General features: G+C 41.4%; 1 protein-coding gene across 9 annotated transcripts in view; it reads left to right on the top strand.

Annotated features, from left to right (window-relative positions):
* Nucleotides 1–19,361, top strand: part of SYBU (syntabulin) — a 113,803-nt gene extending 94,442 nt beyond the window's left edge. For 8 of the 9 annotated variants that reach the window (XM_037732706.1, XM_017512242.2, XM_017512239.2 and 5 more), the window contains 4 exons: nucleotides 6,798–6,900; nucleotides 13,254–13,457; nucleotides 15,187–15,336; nucleotides 17,522–19,361. In XM_037732706.1, the coding sequence (XP_037588634.1) occupies nucleotides 6,798–6,900; nucleotides 13,254–13,457; nucleotides 15,187–15,336; nucleotides 17,522–18,629 (1,565 nt within the window). In that variant the 3' untranslated portion in view covers nucleotides 18,630–19,361. The remainder of the gene's footprint in view (nucleotides 1–6,797; nucleotides 6,901–13,253; nucleotides 13,458–15,186; nucleotides 15,337–17,521) is intronic. The other variant, XM_017512244.2, reaches the window with a different exon arrangement.
* Nucleotides 19,362–19,595: the final 234 nt, after the last annotated feature.

Here is a 19,595-nt window from a genome sequence, read left to right as displayed (position 1 = left end):
TCACTGAAGAAAACTCTTGCAATTTTAACAAGACTTAGAGAGAAAGTCCAGGCGCTTTTTTACTTTGGAGCTCTCCTCCTCACAGTATTGGTTCATGGACCACCTGCTGCATAATCAGCTATAGTAATTATCAAAAATGCAGATGCCTGGGTCACCCTCCTCCCAGATCTTCTGAACTGGAATTCTTGTGAGAGTTGCCCAGAAATATGCACTATTATTAAACTTTCATTGTCATCTTCATATGCACAGTTAGGTTTAGCAGTCACTGTGTTATTAATTCTAATTTTAACATTCATTTTTATGACTCTGTCAAGTACTTTCCATGCATTAAATGAATTCATTTTCACAACAACCCAGTGGGTTGGGAATCATTGTCTTTGCACTTAAAACAGGACCTGACACATGGCAGGTGTTCAATAACTTTTTGCTAAACAAATAATACATTAACCTTTTAAACTGTATGTGTATACATACATAAGTAAGGCTTAGAGAAATTAAAAAAAAAAACTTGGTCAGGATACAAAGCTAATGACAGGTGGAGCTGGACTTTATAGCTACTTGTAGTCAGAAACTTTCACTTCCCCTTGTTTATTGAAGTTTCTTTACACCCTCTTTGCTTATCATTTCTCTCATTCACTCTTCTTGTTCAGCAGATGGGTTGCCTGTATTTCTGCTTAGGACAGGTAGCTGAGCCAGCCCAAGGTACAGGAGTGAACTGGGTGAAGTTGTCCCTCACCCTCCTGGCCTCCTTAGGGCCTCCTCCCTTTCTCAGACCTGAGACGTTCTGAAGGCAGAGTTCTAACCCAGGAGAAACTAGAACTTTTTGGAGGAGTCCATGGGGAATCTCTTTTAAAATCAGAATCCTCAGAAACACCCTATTGTACACACACACACACACACTATTGTGGACACACGTACACACAGAATAAAAAAACAGAAACATGCTCTTCACTGAACAATGGCAAAAGGAAAACCACCTTTTGTAAAGAGTAATTTTAAAAATGTATGAGTAAAAAAAAAGCATTTCCTATTATAGGTCTTTTTAAGGGATAGTGTAATCAAGGCCTTTCTTGAGAAGCCATCTCCTGGCCTTTGGACCACTGTACCAGTCAGTAGTTTCAGCTAAAATGATATTATTAAGGGCTTGCTATATGCTGGGCATCGTTCTAATTTCTCTGCATGTTTCACATGAATTTCCACAATCTTTTAGCGATACTTAATAACCTCATCCCTAGTTTATAGATGAAGATACCAAGGCAGAGAGAGAGTAAATTCATTCCTCAAGGCACCATAGAGAGTAAGTAGAGGAGCCAAGATTCAAACCCAGGTGTCTCAACACCAGAACTCTCTTAATACTACATAATATGGTGTGACTACTCTTATTATAAAAAGATTTTCCTTAAAAAATTATATTTTTTTAAAAGAAAATATTGATTGCTCATACATCAATACACTCCCATATATATTTTATAATATGAGTAGTGTGCACATGGTTAGAAAAGCCAAATGGCTCAAAAAGATAATAAAATGAAAATAAGTCACTTTATATCCACACTGTTCTGTTTTCAAGAGACATTGCTATTAACAGATCATTTTATCCCTCCAGAACATTTTTCTTGAGGGATAAAAATCATTTTATTATTTTAGTAACCCAAAAGAAGATAAAAATCGTTTTATCCCTTAGGAAAAATGTTCTGTGCATATAGCAGGTTACATATTATCTAAAGATTTATTTACAAAAAAAGCAGACTTGCAATATCTACTTTTCTGCATCTTGTTTTTCTCATTTAATAACAGGTGTTTGATATCTTTTCACTTCAACACACCCAGGATCATGTTACTCCTTTTCATGATGGTGGACTATACTCCTAGGCTGATGTACCACCTGATTTAACCAGTCTCTATTGATGGGTGACTAGGTTGTCTGTTTGGATCCTTATGTGCAGGATAAATTCCTAGCAGTACAGTGTTCCTTTTTATGCATGTAGCATAATTTACACTCTTACTAACTCTGTTTTCACAAACCCTTAACAGAGCGCATATTATCAAACTCTTTTGTCTATCAGATAGATGAAAAAAGTCTCCTTACCTTTATTTATATTTTTAGTGGTGGTGTCAGATTATATATGGCTTTTCTTGTGTATCAGCCATTTGTTTTTATTTTTCTGTCATCTGCCTATTATGTCCTTGGCCCATTTTTCTGTTAGTTTTTCTTTTCCAATTTTATGAGCTTTCGGTAAATGAAGACAATTAGCCTTTTATCATGTATTGTAAATATTTTTTTCAGTGTATCATTTGTCTTTGACCTTCCTATTTTCCCATAATCGGTTTTATTTTATGTAGTTGGATTTATCAATACAAATTATTCACTTCTAAATACTCCAAGTTCGAACTTGTCTTGTGTGTTTAGATGTGTGTGTGTGTGTGTGTGTGTGTGTATGATTTTAAGTATATGGCAGGTCCATCAATTGAACATTAATTAGAATGAAAAAAAACTGTTTTCTGAAACTATGATATAAATGGAAATTACATTTTTTCAAGAATACTTTTATTCTCCAATGCAACAAAACCTGTGTATGTATCTTATCAATGTATCAATCATTTAACCAAATATTCCATTTCTGAGATAAATACCTATAGGGGGTTCAGGAAAGTAATTTGCAAAAACTAAAACAAAAACCCTGTTTAAGCTGTGAAGCATTTCTTGGATTCCTTGGCTGGACCCCCCAAGCCTTAGCAACTAAGAGTCTGTTCTACTGAATGTACTTTAGAGCAGCTTCTTTTAATAGTGTCTTCCATAATTGCATGGGTCCACTGCTCCTGCTGCTCCTTATTAGCTGTGCTTAGCTTCAGTGAAAATGGCTCCTCTCTCCTTCCTGGAGACCTGTAAATGTAAAAATCAGTGTACTTTGGTGGGTTGGGTGAGGAAGGAGACTAGGAGAGAAGGGGTAGGAACTAGGTGTTTTTTGCTTTTTGTTTTAATTTGCTGCCTCTATTTGAGGTGGTCCAACCTAAATTAATTTGGTAGTTTTGCAGTGATAAAGGATAAGAGAGGGTTTGGAGATACTTAAATCAGTGGTTTATAATGGCTTAATACAGCTTAGTAGAGCTCAGGATTGCTTTATATTGTGATGTTCTGATGTATGAGGACTGCTCCATATCTTGAAAACAGGCAAAAATAATAATGTCCTAAGAGACCAGATTACAGGCACTGCTTAAAAATAAGTCTAGTCAGTTATCAGTTTGGGCACATATTCTTTTCATTTTTCCTTCCTTTTCTAATTCCCTGGCATTAGCAAACATGCACAGAAGACTTATTACTTTAACATTAAAAATAAAAGGAACATCTCCCAAAAGAGTTCATCAGTGCTATGAAAACAAAAAACTGCCAGAACTTCTGGAGGCCACTGGGCATAGCTTCTTGATAGTTGGGAAAACGCCTTCTGCCACAGGATGCTTAGTCATCAAGAGTTTGGCATCAGAGGATTGTCTTAAAGGTCATCAAATTCATCCTGTCTGTTCAGTCCTGGAATATCACTCCATTAACCCGGCAGCTGATCTAAAACAGTATAGATGAGGAACAAAGACTGTTGATGAGGATGACATTCATTGTTTACAAGAAACCTATGGGCCAGGTGCTATAAGTATCATCTTTATTTAACCAGTTAGGAATCTGGGACACAGAGAAGTGAAGTAACTTGGCCAAAACTCTCCACTTACTATGGAATGGAGGCAGGCTTTGAATCCAGGCTCTCTAGCTGAGGTTCTATGGTTTTGTTGTTGTTATTATTTTGAGATGGAGTCTTGCTCTGTCACCCAGGCTGGAGTGCAGTGGCATGATCTTAACTCACTGTAACCTCCGCCTCCCTGGTTCAAGTGATTCTCCCGCCTCAGCCTCCCAAGTGGCTAGGATTACAGGCACTCACCACCACGCCCAGCTGATTTTTGTATATGTTTAGTAGAGACAGGGTTTTGCCATGTTGGTCAGGTTGGTCTCGAACTTCTGATCTCAGGTAATCCACCCGCCTCGGCCTCCCAAAGTGTTGGCATTATAAGCATGAGCCACTGTGCCCGGCTGAGGGTCTCTGTTTTTAGGTTAGGTACTCTGTGTGTGATTTTAGTAACCCAAAAGAGCACTGTAACAATACCTTAGTTGCATACACTGTTTAAAGGAAATGAATAAAGAGTGCTTCTCCTTCCTTGTATCTTTGTTGCCAACTAATAGATAAATGGGGGAGGTGGGTTAGGTGTCCTGCCTTTCTCTTAGTTATTTTGTTTAGTACATGAAGAGATTATATCAGATGATGTATTATATTTAGCCTTCTTGTTATCCCTTAAAAATAATTCATTGATTTTTACACTGCATTACCCAGTTTACGTTTTTAAATTCATAAATTGAAACAGTTGTGAAGTAGTATATTCATTTTTCACTATCGTAGTATTCAAATAGTCTTGAATACAGCTGCAGAGGTCCCTGAATGTGCCTTCTAATCTCTTTCAGATGTGCAGAAGGTAAGAGAGGGAAATACTGAAGCAAAGTGACCTTAGGCCCTGCAAATACAGAAAAGTCAATATTTTGAGTTCCAGTACCAATAAAATATAGAACAAAGTTGTCCTTTTAGTTCAGAGAACATAATTACCACAGATCAAAAGCACCATGGGGTAACAATGGATTTTCAGCAATTATCTATTCCTGTTCTAGAATTTCTGCTTTTATGCAAGCAGTTAAATTACAATCAGTGGGCTTTTGTGAAATGAATGAAAACTGAATGTTTCAGAGTAATAATTTCACATTAGAAAATAATATCTTAAACCTGATGGCTGTAACCACAGGGGACCTATATTTGAAAATTGCCTATCTTTATCATTTAATAACCAACCTGGTAATTTCCTAGGAAACAAAGCTGAGTTAGGCTGTCAGGAATAGCATGTTACTGGGCTGCATTACCAATCATGAATCTTTGAGATTGCAAACTACTACAGTTTAACAGTGCATTCCTTAGAGTCAACTGATGAAGTCTGGGGAGCTTCTAGGAGCTCATTACATCATTCGACAAAGTCTCTCCAATCCAGAAGGAATAGCTGGTCTCAGTTCTGATAAACTGCCATGCTAATCTTCCCAGAATTCTGCTGGGAGCTGGGAGTCACTGCTGTCATCTGGCTAATGGGTCATTCTTGGTCTCGTTCCTGGAGACCTGGACTTCCTAGAGGCTGGAGTTCCTGAGAGCTCCTGGAAACTAGGGAAAGGATTTTTTTCCTCTCTCTTTGCCTTGTGATTACCTACCTTCCTCTCTAGCAAAACTAATAAAACCCATCAGAGAGAGAAATCTGTTCTCCAGTAGGCCAAATTCTGGCCTCGTCTTGTACCTATGGTTCATGTTGGCCTGTTAGGGAGATGGTAATGCATAGTTTCATTAAGAACTTCTCCTGTTCCCCTGCTTCTTCCCACTGCCTTCCTGAGGACAAAGCATAGTATCAAAGAAATAGCATGAAGATTTGGTCCTGGACAGGATCTATCACCTACAAGCCTCAGACAAATCAGCCTCAGTTTCCTCCATAGTAAAATAGTGAGATTAATGTCTGTTTTACAAAGATATCAAGATTAAATAATATAATGAATAGAAACCATCTTGAACAGGGCCAGGGACCTAGTAAGCACTCAAAAAAGTCATTATTATGATAATTATTCTTCACTGCTTGTTAGAAAATCAAGGATTTGAGCTATTCATAGTTTCTTTAGCTCCGAAATGTGAGCTGGTTCTGGATTCCAGACCAGAAGAGGCACAAATTGTGTTGTAGGGGTTGAACAACAAGGTCAAATTAAACAGTATACCTAGATTTATTTTCAAAAGCACATGGTACTTCACCATTTTAAAACATTCCTTTTCTTCTTCTCATTGTTCTAGCTTGCCTCTTCCGCCTCCTCTCACTTCCCCAGGCAGTGTATGAGAATGTTTCCATTATTACTCTTTCAGAACGTATTTTCATTAGAATGAATTTATATAAATTATTTTACCTTACAGCATGTTTCTATTATAATTACACACCCAACTGTAGTCTGCACTCAAAATATAATGTGATTTTTGCAGACTAATGAACATCCTTGTCTGTACTCCTACCCTGAAGCTAAAATTCCAAATTTCAGTGTAATTTACAGGTTCTATCATTGTTACCCTGTTTAAAAATGTTAAATTTCTGCTTTTATGTTAAGGATCTATTCTTTAAAGAAAAATCAAAACTGCAGTCAGGGAAAGTCACTCCTCAGAGAGTGCTGGCGCAGGCAATCTGAGGGTCCAGGCTTTCCTCTTTCCTGACTGCCTCTAAATGGTCAACTGTCTCCAAACCTAATGTGCCAAATTGAAGTATGACTAGCTGACTGCAGAAGCCCAAAGATAAAGTCTGTCGGAAAAACTACTCTTGGACTGATAAGTATTTCACTTTTTCTTTTGCTTGAAGTAGAGTGAGCCCGTTGTTGTCCAGTGAGAGTCTCACACACTTGAGAGCGGTGCATTTTTTGATGTGCTTGGGTCATTGTTGACAGTGTCTGCAGGAAGACTGGCGTCATTATGAAACCAGCTTTATTGTGTGTCTTAGCTGTGTTGATGAAACGATGTCCCTGTCTTGGGCCTTCTCTTGCCTGCTTTGAGGAAAATACTGTGAGCCTGGAAACCCTGGAATCTTGGCACTTGCCAATAGCGTGCAAACGCAGGGAGCAGGGACCTGGAATGCAGAGAACTGGCCAGCGTGTTCTCCGGTTTTCTTTCCCTCACGCTTCTCTCTCCCCTGTTGTTTTTCAGGCAGTGAAGCTGATTTTAGCTCCTCGAGCAGCACAGGCAGCATTTCCGCTCCTGAGGTCCATATGTCGGCTGCGGGAAGCAAGCGGTCTTCTTCTTCACGCAAGTAGGCACCGTCTCTGCTCTGTAATTAAGATGTTTTACACAGGTGACTCATCTGCACCTATGCATCCATAGAACCACCCAGCTTACTGTCTGTTCATATTTTATTATTCAGTCATTTTTTTTTTGGTGGGGGTTAGTGATTTTAAACTGGTACTTTTTCCTGCCTTGCCTACTATGGTCACATGGCACACCTGTGTTTCTCCATCCATGGCTGTCTGCCATCCAGCCCTTGGCTCTATGCCCACTCCTCCTTCTGTCCCTTCTCTCTTTCCCTCACTCACCTATGTACTTACCTGGGTAGGAAGCTAGTGGTCTCCCACTTCCCACCAACCTCCCCTCCATGAATCTATGAGTCTCTTAGCTGTGAAGCCTCTGACTTCATCCTTTTTTTCCCCTAGCTGGGCTTCCATTTTTAACCTCTGTGAAAGAAGCAGTTACTCCCTGACCACTCCCAGCATTTACCTGGGGAGGGAGTGAAGAAAGTGTAGTAAAGTTCATAGGCATAGGTGGCCACCCAGAGAGCACACTGGCTGGGTGTGTGGGCTCTGCAGCCAGGCTGCTTTGGCTCAAATGCCAGCACCACCAACTAACTCCAGGCTGTGTGGCTCTGAGCAAGTTGCTTAACTACTCTATACCTCGTTTTCCTCATCTGTAAATTAGAGCTCACTACCTCAGAGGTTTATTGTTAGGATTAAACAAGTTAATAAAGGTAGAATGCTGAGTCAGAGCATGGAGCCTAGCAAGCTTAAACCAATGCTCTCCATTGATGTTATTTGAATTGGGGGAGAGGACTATGAGAACATGGGAGCCACTATTCACATTTAGTGGGGGGGATGGTAAGCCCCAGGATCCTGTGCTTGCCACCAGTGGCTTCATTTATTCATTTAACAAGTATTTATTGAGCATCCACTATAAGGAAACAAAACTCCACAAAATTATATTTATTCTAGTAGGACAGAAGACCAATAAATTGAAAAATAATATAATAATTATTATTTTTTTAAAGTAATTACATTATTTTTAAAAACATTCAGGGAAAGGAGATAGAGAGTAATGTGGTTTGTGGTATATTTTAGTTTGGCGGGTTGTAGGACACTTCAGTGATGAGCTGAGCTCTGAGCAGGGACTTGAAGGAAGCTATGGAGGGAGCCACACAACATGGGGGGCCCTGGCTTCTGACTTTACTGTCCTGGGCCACAGTGTCCAAGAGAGGGTTGGACTGTGTGACTTTTTAAGGTCTCTTCCTGGAGAAAATCCATTTAGTGTCTAAAAGCCTGCCTTTCCAGGCCCCAGCAAGCAAATATTTTCTATTTCTTGTGGATGAGCTAAAGATTTAGCTGATGTTTATAGAGGGACCTGAGACCCACAGGGCACAGTTTTATCATTAAAAATACAGCTGAAGCCAACAAACCTGTAAAGAAAGAGTGAAGTCCACAGTAAAGGAGCACAATTGCTCTATCCCCCCCACCTCCAACCCCCATTTTGGTAATCCCAAGTGCCTCTGGGATTATAGGACATAATGTAAACATTCTCTGTGTAAATCAGATATGGCTTGCTCTGAGAATAAACCATTTATCTAACCCATTCAAGAAATTACGACATACACATGGAACAAGGTATCAAAGAATATAGAGAATATAGAAAGGCAAAAAAATAAAAAAGGAAGGCCTGTAGGTGAAGCCAATTTAAATATTTCAAAGGAATTTGTGTTTGTAGTTAAATTCTAAGGCCATGTCAATAATACAGAGTGACTAAGAGAAAATATTCTAGTGTAGAATTCATGGTTTCTTTAAGTGACCTAAAATTGATATATTAAACATAAAATAGCTAAATATAATTATATGCAAATCAGACGAATGCTTATATTAGTATCTGTTGTAGCCAAGCAACAATAGACTTCAAAGGTTTAACAAAAATTAATAGATGGAAAATTGAAAATGGCAATGTTCTATCTATTATCTTCAGTTTTTAAAAGAATCTTGGCTGGGCACAGTGGCTCACACCTGTAATCCCAGCACTTTAGGAGGCCGAGGCGAGCAGATTGCTTGAGGTCAGGAGTTTGAGACCAGCCTGGCCAAAATGGTGAAACCTGGTCTCTACTAAAAATACACACACACACACACACACACACACACACACACAAGTAGCCGGGTGTGTAAGTGGTTGCCTGTTATCCCATGTACTTGGGAGTCTGAGGCAGGAGAATGGCTTAAACCTGGGAGGCGGAGGTTGTGGTGAGCTGAGATCACACCACCGCACTGCAGTCCTGGGCAAGAGAGAAAGACTTCGTCTCAATAAATAAATAAATAAAAGAATCTCACCCAACACAGAGTACTATCAGTAGATTTTCGTCATGGACTATCTCAGGCATTTCATGTAAATTTCATGTTCTGGAGGACTATGCATGGAGTGCAGATCCTCTAGAGTAGCCAGATATCCCTGCCAAACTCTGTAGTATCTTGTCATTCTTTCAATTGGCTGGTTCCCCCTGTAGTGAATGAATTTTCTCTGTGGAGAATTAGCTTCCTGAAGGAAGGCTAACAGGAAGATTGGTCAAGCGATACGAGATGTGAGGAACAGGTGGAGTTGATGAGAATATTTTTGACAAGCTATTTTTAAACAAAAGTTGAAAGGCTTACAGATTATCTTGTCTCACAGAAGGCCAACTCTGCTGACATTTCTAAGTAATTATCTTTCTTAAATTAAAACACTAATCTGTTTGGAAGATAGAAATAAGACGGAGAAGAAAACCCTTGGGATTTGGAGTCAGACAGACCTGAGATTGAGGTTAGCCTCCATTATTTGTCAGGTGTGTGACCCCAAGCCTCAGTTTCCTGTTTTGGGATATGGGATAATAATAGCATCCTACTCCACAGAGTTAAATGAGATGATATATGTGAGTGCTTGACATGGTGCCTAGAACTTAGTGAAAGGGTTGGTAAAAGGTGGTTTTTGTCAGTAGGGGTGAATGTAATACTAAGAGATGTGGTACTGTTGCTGCTACTGCCGCTGCTGCTGGTTATGGTGGTAATCATGGTGGCAGTGATTATATTAGTCTTCTAGGGCTCCGTAATGCAGTACCACAGACTGGATGGCCTAAGCAACAGAAATATATTTACTCACAGTTCTGGAGACAGGAAGTCTGATACCAAGATGTCTGCAGGGTTGTTGTCTTCTGAGGCTCCTCTCCTTGGCTTGTAGTGGCCATCTTCTCCCTCTGTCTCTACATCATCTTCCCTCTGTTTATGTCTGTTCAACTTCCTTCTTTTTATAAGGACACTGGTTATATTGGATTAGGGCCCACCCTAACTGCCTCAGTTTAACTTAATCACTTTTTAAAAGCGCTGTCATTCTGTGGTACTGGGAGTTAGGACTTCAACATATCAATTTGCAGAGGGTGACACAATTCAACCCTAGATCATGGTGAAGGTGATGATGATGATGATGGTGATAATAACATTACCTGAAGTCCAGAGCCAATGGTCAGAGAATAGAAATTCACCCAGGTCACTCATGAGGTTTCACCTTCACTCTTCTTTTTCTCTAACCTTCCAGTTACTGTATTCAGGTTTGTAGAAGGGTGCAGGGTTAGCAGAATTTTCTCTCTTCTTTGTGGACTGCATTCTTCTTGTCCACCAGACAAAAGGATCTCGGTTGGGCTGAAGAGAACAGCATTGGGTTTGCCAGTACATGGCATGACAAACATGGAATCTCAGCTTCCCCTTTGAAAATGTTTACCATCAATGCCTATAATGAGTTTGCACCTACATATGTTAGCATTTGAACTATTAAATGAAGAGAACTGATATTTTTAAGCATGTTGCTTTTTGAAAAGTTAGCTCTTACAGGCCGTGTGTGGTGGCTCACACCTATAATCCCAGCACTTTGGGAGGCCAAGGCTGGTGGATCACGAGGTCAAGAGATCGAGACCATCCTGGACAACATGGTGAAACCCCATCTCTACTAAAAATAGAAAATTAGCTGGGCTTGGTGGCACGCACCTGTAGTTCCAGCTACTTGGGAGGCTGAGGCAGCAGAATCGCTTGAATCCAGGAGGCAGAGGTTATAGTGAGCCAAGATTGCATCACTGCATTCCAGCCTGGTGACAGAGTGAGACTTTGTCTCAAAAAATAAAGTTAGCTATTATAAATAGTCTTATAATTTATTTCCTGAACAATATTCAGAGAGCATAGAAAATAGTGCTAGGGTCACAGAAGGTCCTCAGTGGAAGTTAACCTGGAATAAAATTCTCCAAGTCAAAATATGGGACAGCTCTTTATATTCCCACCTAGCCTGTAATAGTTAATCCTCCATATTTCTCAAAATCAGATTAAAAAATAGTCTGGTTGGTGCCAGACTTAAAAGTGAAGCATGGAAAAGAAAATGCACACCGGGGTACATGTTCCTTTCAGCTCCTCATGAAGTTCTTTCTACCACAGGCTGCTGAATTTCGTTTGTCAGAAAGCCATCAGCCCATCTGTTCTGTGTAAAGTGTCCTCTTCTCACGAAGAGAAGAGCGACATTCATTTGGATGATTTCAAAAGGAAAGAACTTTCACTTTAGAACTTGGTTACATTTTGTATATGTCTGATTTGCTAGGTTGACAGCCAGTTGAAATTATATTTGATTGTAAATAAGTAATCATGATTTCAAAGCCAAGTATAACCCCATGCACACTCGCATTCACATTTACACACATTTCTCATTAAGATGTCAGTTGGATACAGCTGTGCAAAGAAAGGATTGTCAGGAAGCAATACTACTATATGAAAGATATCTTGTTTTCTCTCTCTTTTTTGTTTTGCCATTGAGTAATATTCGTGACATAGAACTTTTATTCTGTTTAAGTAATTTTAACATTCTCAAGATGCTTCCTTACACTAGTGGGTACCAAATCTCTGCAACAGATGAGGTTTGAACAAGTTTATCCTCTAATAATACTCTATAGTTGAGTTACACTTAATAGCTTGTAGAATGCACTCACATGCATTCTTTGATTTAATTTTCACATCAATTCTGTGGGGAAGGTAGGAAAGGGGTGTGTGTGTGTGTGTGTGTGTGTGTGTGTGTGTGTGTGTGTTGATCCTTATGTTAAGTGGCTCACTTGCCTAAGTTCCTACTAAGTGGCAGTTCCAGTGACTCACACCTGGTTTATTTATTTAGCAGTCCTTTAGGGAACACTTACCATGTATCAAAAGTAGGAGGGTAGAAATAACAGGCTGTGTTTCTGCCCCCAAGGATGGCCTAGTCTAGCAGGAAGGACAAGTAAGTATGCAGTTGTGATGCCATGTGATAAGTCCAGTGGTGGAAATTTGCACCAAATTTTAGGGAGCATTAAAAGGTGCTCCTACACAGCCTAGGGAAGGAAGAATTCAGAGAAAGCTCTGTAGAGTAAGTCCCCATCAGTCTCAAAGTAGGAAGTATCCTGGTGTCCAGGAGCTTAGGGAAGGGAGCAGGAGAACATTCTAGCAGAGATTATTAGTTCAAAAACCTACGGATGGTCAAGCATGGATCCTTCAGTAAGTCATTTGGAATGCTGTAGTACAGAGGGAGGAGGGAGGAGTGGTGGAGTGGTGGGATTGGACCTTGTGAACCATCTCACGGAGGCTGGCCTTTGTTCTGGAGGCAGTGGGGAACCATCAAAAGGATTTGAGGAGGACAGTGAATCAGATTCCATGTTGAAAGACCACTCCAGCCACAGGCCAACCTTCTACTGGAGGGAGCAGGGCAAGAGGCAGGAGAACCAAGGCGGGCTGTTATAGCATTTCAACAATTAGATGACAAAGGTTGTCTTAAGTCATTGGGGCTAGAAAAAAATGAAAAAATATTTTTTAAGTGATCAAAATTACAGACTGTACATTTATGTGTGTTCTGTTTATCTGCCCTATTTTCTTCTCCTCCTTTATGGGCTACCACCTTCCCCCATCCTCCAAATGAACCGCCTTAATTTTCTTACCCTGACATGAACCAAACGCAAATGCTTCTAAACTGAAACAGGTGGACTAGAACAAAAACCATATCTTGAAAACAGCCTCCAAAATAAACCTGGGCTAAGTCAATATTCTACATTGTGTATGTTCTTAGCAGGCTATTGGGTGTAATCCAAAACAAGCTTTATGGTCAGAAACTATTTGAAAGAACAACAGAGGGAGAGGTTGCTTGTGCTGTTGACACAGGGAGAGAAAATACCAGCCAGGTGGGAAGAAGGCTACTCCTGAGGACAGTCTACACAAATAATTGTATTGCCCCTTTCAACTCTATAAATTGGATTTCCTTAGATTTAGGGAGTAAGACATTAGCCCTTGGGCATCTGTAGCCCCAAGGATTTTAACATTTTTCATGCTTTTCTCCCAGTCGAGGTCCTCATGGGCGGAGTAATGGAGCTTCGTCACACAAGCCTGGCAGCAGCCCATCATCTCCGCGGGAAAAGGACCTTCTATCCATGCTGTGCAGGAATCAGCTGAGCCCCGTCAATATCCATCCCAGTTATGCACCTTCTTCCCCAAGCAGCAGCAACTCAGGCTCCTACAAAGGAAGCGACTGTAGCCCCATCATGAGGTGAGTCCTGCTCACCTAATTCATTCATCTTAGTTTGTCCTACTTGGTAAGCTGTTCTTTAAAAAAGAAAAGCAAAAAATTAGACAACTCTTGATCCCTTGCCTGATTCTACAAGACAATGTGCTTTCCTTTCCCACATTCGGCTGATTTTTCAAGGGCTGCTGCAGAAATAGCACAAACCACAGTTTCTAACAAGGCGCAACAGTCCAAGCAGTTCCTGGATAGGGAGAGAAAATAACACAGAGGCAGCAGGAGGCTGAGACAGGAGAATTGCTTAAATCCAGCAGACAAGGCAGAGGTTCCAGTGAGCCAAGATCATGCCAGTGCACTCCAGCCTGGGCAACAGAGCAAGACTCCATCTCAAAAAAACAAACAAAAACAACTTAAGATGATTCTGTAGGCACCTGTTGCTACAGAGGTGTGTGAAAAGTGGGGAGTGGGATCCAACTCAGTCGGGAGCAATCAGAGGAGGCCTCCCTGAGAAAGTGAAACGGAAGTGAAGTCTGAAGAGCAAGTAAGACGTTAATTCATATGAGGCTGTGGGGAGTGTGGAGTAGAAAGAAGGAACTGCATTTCCAAGGACACCACGACAGGAGGACTGGATGGTGGGCATGGACACAGATGATCCTGGAGGCAGGCAGGTGCTCAGGGAGCTGGCAGCACAATGGCTGGGACTGGGTTCAGGGTCAGAGGGAGCTGGTCACCTTCCTCCTCCGGCCTTCTTCCCGCTGGGCAGCCCTGTTCTTGTCAGTCAGCTCTCTTACAACAGGGATTCCCAGCTCCCAGCCAGCCCTGAGAGGGGTCAAGATTCCAGCAAGGGCTGTTTTGTAAAACATTGAGCTCTCTTATAAAACACACTGGGGAGAGTTAAGTAGAGGTAGAAACTTCTTCCCTTCAGAAGGACCTTTCCATTTCCTCCAAACAGGCATACTCACAGCAGAGACTGATTTTAGAACAACTTGCATTCAGCAAATAGCCATCAGGATCTTTAGGCAGTGGCACACTGTACAGAAAGTTAGGTCATCTTGCTTGCTTGCTTCTCTTCTGCCCGGGCCCAGCCCAGACCCCCACCCATTGTGCCACATGTTACTCTGAACTGACAGCTCTGGCACCTGGACAATTGTGCATTATTTTGTATGAGAACATTCCTAAGCCATAGAAAATTCTCCTCCTCCACTGTCCCTATTCTCACCATAAATTCACAAATACCCGCCTCAATCTTCAAAGTAATTAACAGTCTTAAGATCGGCAGTTCTATTACAGCTCACCTTCTGAAGTGAGGTCACCTGTTATTGAGGTTTAAGACCCCAGCACACAGCTGCCATTCCTTCTCAAGCTGTTAACTGTGTCTGGCTCAATGTGGGTGGCTTTAACAAAATGCCCTAGACTTTGGTCCAAATCTTTCAAGAACCATGGGCTATATACTGCAGGCTTAGGTCTGACATCAGGGTGCCAGCAAGATCTGGTTCTGGGGAGGATTGTCTTCTGGGCTGCAGACTGCTGACCTCTTATTGTATCCTCACGGTGGAAAATAAAAGCTAGAAAGCTCTCTGGGGTTCCTTTTATGTTACTTCCCAAAGTCCTCACCTCCTAATGCCATCATATTGGGGTAAGAATTTAAACATATGAATTCTGAAGGGCACAGCATTCATTTGATAACACTGTGTGTTACTTTTCTTTTTATAGAAAAGGAAATGGCAAAAAGTAACATTTCATTACTTTGTTTCAGGCGTTCTGGAAGGTACATGTCTTGCGGTGAAAATCATGGTGTCAGACCCCCAAACCCAGAGCAGTATTTGACTCCTCTGCAGCAGAAAGAGGTTACAGTGAGACACCTAAAGACCAAGCTGAAGGAATCTGAGCGCCGACTCCATGAAAGGTGAACCTACCTTCCTTGCACAGTGGGGTTTGCGACAGCTGCTTTTTCCATAAAATGAAATATGAACCCGAACTACAGAAAGAAAAGAAAAAGTGATTGTATTCAGTTTTTGTCAAATTTTTAAAATCAGCCTCTGAAAAGAGCCATTTCATAATTCTGTGTGATTTGACTGTTGCAGGAGTTCAGGGAGGCCTGTAGGTTAGAGGGGATCCTTTTTTTTTTTTTTGAGACGGAGTTTTGCTCTTGTTACCCAGGCTGGAGTGCAATGGCACGATCTCGGCTCACCACAACCTCTGCCTCCTGGGTTCAGGCAATTCTCCTGCCTCAGCCTCCTGAGTAGCTGGGATTACAGACACGCACCACCATGCCCAGCTGATTTTTTGTATTTTTAGTAGAGACGGGGTTTCACCATGTTGACCAGGATGGTCTCGATCTCTTGACCTCGTGATCCACCCGCCTCGGCCTCCCAAAGTGCTGGGATTTACAGGCGTGAGCCACCGTGCCCGGCCAGAGGGGATCCTTTTGTTGTTGTTGTTGTTGTTGTTGTTTTCCCAGTGTGTACAGCTTTGAGGTGAATAATTGGGTGTGTGCATGACTATTTTTAAATGGCAAAAACACGTGCAGGAACAATCCCATACTTCCAGCAGAATAGGTAATTAAAAGTGAACTGGCCTTTTCTTCCACAGTGGTCACACACCATGGACCAATTAAGCCCTGTTTATATTCGTGCATGAATGGATATCTATGTGCATTGTGATTCCTGCATGCTATTTTTGTGCTGAAGGAAGGGACTCATTGTTCTTGGCCAAGTGTTAAGGTTGAAAAAAAAAAAAAAAAGCCCATGCTTAAGAGATCTTATCTTGGAGAGAAGACCTTTGACATCTTGGCAGCAGGCCAGTTTTTCTGCTTGATGATTTTCCCCTGGAACATTTTGGAACAGACCAGAAAAGCTCTGACCAGTGTAGCTGCGAGTTCAGGTTGAAGGTGGCATTCACATTCTCTAAGAGTCTGGGTTAGCTACCTGATCAGCTCAAACCTCCTCCTCTGCCGCCACAAAGATATGGAGAAAACTCAATGACCTTGGTTGCTAAAACTGTGGGCAGATAAGGGCACAGACTATGAGGAAAGGACATTTTTCATCTTCCAAATTAATTTGGTTCCTCATCTGTCTGAAATAGAACTGAGACCCAAACTCCCTTCTGGGGTGAGTCAAACCCTGAGTCTGGAAGTGTTTGGTCTGTGGTTTGAGGAGTTCATGGGAGGATTTGAGCACTCAAGGGAGGAAGAAATGAGAATTTAGCAAATCTTGGGAAAATATTCTAGCCTAAACTTAAAGAACAATATTGAGGTTTCTTTATATATATGAGGATCCTGACTACTCGGACTTCCTGTCCACTGAGAATGTAAGGACTGACTATGAAAAACTTATATGTAGGAAAGAATTTATATACAAATATCTTGAAATAGGTTGTCCTGTGAAGGATCTAAAAATTAGGATAGATTCTCCTTCATGTAGGATGAATTCAGTATTATCCTGAGAGGAGATCGAATAAGCAGTTGTCAATATGTAAAGTCCCTGCCACTGTAGCATTTTATGATTTCCAAAATGTTTATCATTGGAATACCATCAGAACAATTTAGCAAGGCAAAAACTTACCAGTCTACCTTCTGTCTTTGATAGGTAATTAAAAGTGAACTGGCCTTTTCCTCCACAAACTATAGACATTAGGAACAGGTAGGCTATGGAGATAAAAACAGGCTAAGAGATGCTAAGTTGTTCTAATCATAAAGTTTCAAATATTAAGGATTGAGTAGAAGACTTGTGACGCACTTTGGGCAATGTCTGACCCATAATGAGTACTGAAAAAAAAAAAAAGGAAATTGTGGTAGCTATTTTGATTCTGATTCTGATTACTATTATTACTTTAGCTATTTTACAATTAAAGAGAAAGTTCATGGCTAATCTCTGCCAAAGAGAAAATGCACTGCTTCTTTAAGTTTAGGCTGGAATGTTTTCTCAAGTTGTGCTGTATTCTCTTGAGTTCCCTGCATTCAAAACTGATTTCACATCTATATTTCAAGTGGAAGAGTATGAGCTCTTGGCTCTTTGCCAGAACTGCCTGTTGCCCAAATCAAAGTTATTTATTTATTTTTTTTATTAACCATGCTTTTCTTGGCACTCTAGGGAAAGTGAAATCATGGAGCTTAAGTCCCAGCTGGCCCGCATGCGAGAGGACTGGATTGAGGAGGAGTGCCACCGAGTAGAGGCCCAGTTGGCACTCAAAGAAGCCAGGAAAGAGATTAAACAGCTCAAACAGGTCATCGAAACCATGCGGAGCAGCTTGGCTGATAAAGATAAAGGCATTCAGAAATATTTTGTGGACATAAACATCCAAAACAAGAAGTTGGAGTCTCTCCTTCAGAGCATGGAGATGGCACACAGTGGCTCTCTGAGGGATGAACTGTGCCTAGACTTTCCATGTGATTCCCCAGAGAAGAGCTTAAACCTCAACCCACCTCTTGACACAATGGCAGATGGGTTATCCCTGGAAGAGCAGGTCATGGGGGAAGGGGCTGACAGGGAGCTGCTGGTGGGAGATAGCATAGCCGACGGCACAGATTTGTTAGATGAGATGGTGACAGCCACCACCACAGAATCTGGTGACCTGGAGCTTGTGCATTCCACCCCTGGGGCTAACGTCCTGGAGCTGCTGCCCATGGTGGTGGGTCAGGAGGAGGGCAGTGTGGTGGTGGAACGAGCCGTCCAGACCGACGTGGTGCCTTACAGCCCTGCCATCTCGGAGCTCATTCAGAATGTGCTGCAGAAGCTCCAGGACCCCTGTCCATCAAGCTTGGCATCCCCTGATGAGTCTGAGCCAGACTCGATGGAGAGCTTCCCAGAGTCCCTCCCTGCCTTGGTGATCGATTTAACTCCAAGAAATCCAAACTCAGCCATCCTTTTGTCTCCCGTGGAGACCCCGTATGCCAAGGTAGATGCGGAAGTTCATGCAAACCGCCTCATGAGAGAGCTGGATTTTGCAGCCTGCGTGGAAGAGAGGTTGGATGGGGTCATCCCACTGGCTCACGGGGGCGTCATGAGGCAGTACTGGAGCAGCAGCTTCCTGGTGGATTTCCTGGCTGTGGCTGCCCCCGTGGTCCCCACGGTTCTGTGGGCATTCAGTACTCAGAGAGGGGGAACGGATCCTGTCTATAACATCGGGGCCTTGCTCAGAGGCTGCTGCGTGGTTGCCCTGCATTCACTCCGCCGCACTGCCTTCCACATCAAAACCTAAATAGAAGTTGTTGTTACCGTGTGCCAATGTGTCCCATGTGGGTTGTGCCAGGTAGAGAAACAGGAGGTCGATCTGTGACGGTCTCTATTCTGTTGTTTTGCTCCTCGGTATTTGATTTGCACTATATTTAGTTGAAGCCTGTTCACTGTTTAAAACCAGAGGTATCTTCAAAGGCATGGAGACCTGGTTCCAGTAAATGTCCCACCAGTGCAGTGTAGAAAGCATGCTCATGACCCTGCCGTGTCGTCTGAGGTACCCGTTCTTATCCTAGTGGTTCAGGAAGAGAAAAAGCAGTTTGCACTTTCAAGACAGCTTCTCTAAGGCTGGCATGTTATCTCCTTGCTTTGCTTTGTGCCGTTTTAAAATGTGTAATTGTTCCAGCATTCCAATGGTCTTGTGCATAGCAGGGGACTGTAACCAAAAATAAACATGTATTTGTGTAATTGGTTTGAAGAAGTCTTGAATAGCTCTTTAGTGTCTTACTTGGGGTTAATAAGATTTGAGTGTTTGCAATTTTTTGCTAAATGTAGCTCCAAAGTCTTAAATGGCTTGTGTGTTCTTAAACTGTTAATTGATGAAACTGTGTGTAAGTAAGTTTACAATGTACTAACTTATTTTTTTGCTTATTATATATAGTGTTTTATTGGAAATTGTAACCACACACTTCAGCATGATGAAAATAAAGATTAGTGTTTCCATTTAAATAAATGTTTTATCCTCCTATAAAATAATTATTTCTGTGATTTTACTTCTATGTATAAGGAAAACAATAAATAGCAAATCTTACACTTTATCAGTAGGGTCTGTAAGAATTGAAATAAATGAGAAAGAGGGAAAAAGACTTATTAAAAAAAGGTGAAAATTTCCTACCCTTACTTAAAAAGCATCATTTCTGAATAAAAGTAGCTTTGTTTGCTCTTAAATACCCACCCACTTGTTTGTCCACATGTTTATGCAGTAAGTACA

Source organism: Cebus imitator, unplaced genomic scaffold (assembly GCF_001604975.1).
Source record: "Cebus imitator isolate Cc_AM_T3 unplaced genomic scaffold, Cebus_imitator-1.0 Scaffold465, whole genome shotgun sequence".
In the NCBI taxonomy this organism is placed as follows: domain Eukaryota; kingdom Metazoa; phylum Chordata; class Mammalia; order Primates; family Cebidae; genus Cebus; species Cebus imitator.
This window is presented reverse-complemented; position numbering and strand designations above follow the sequence as displayed.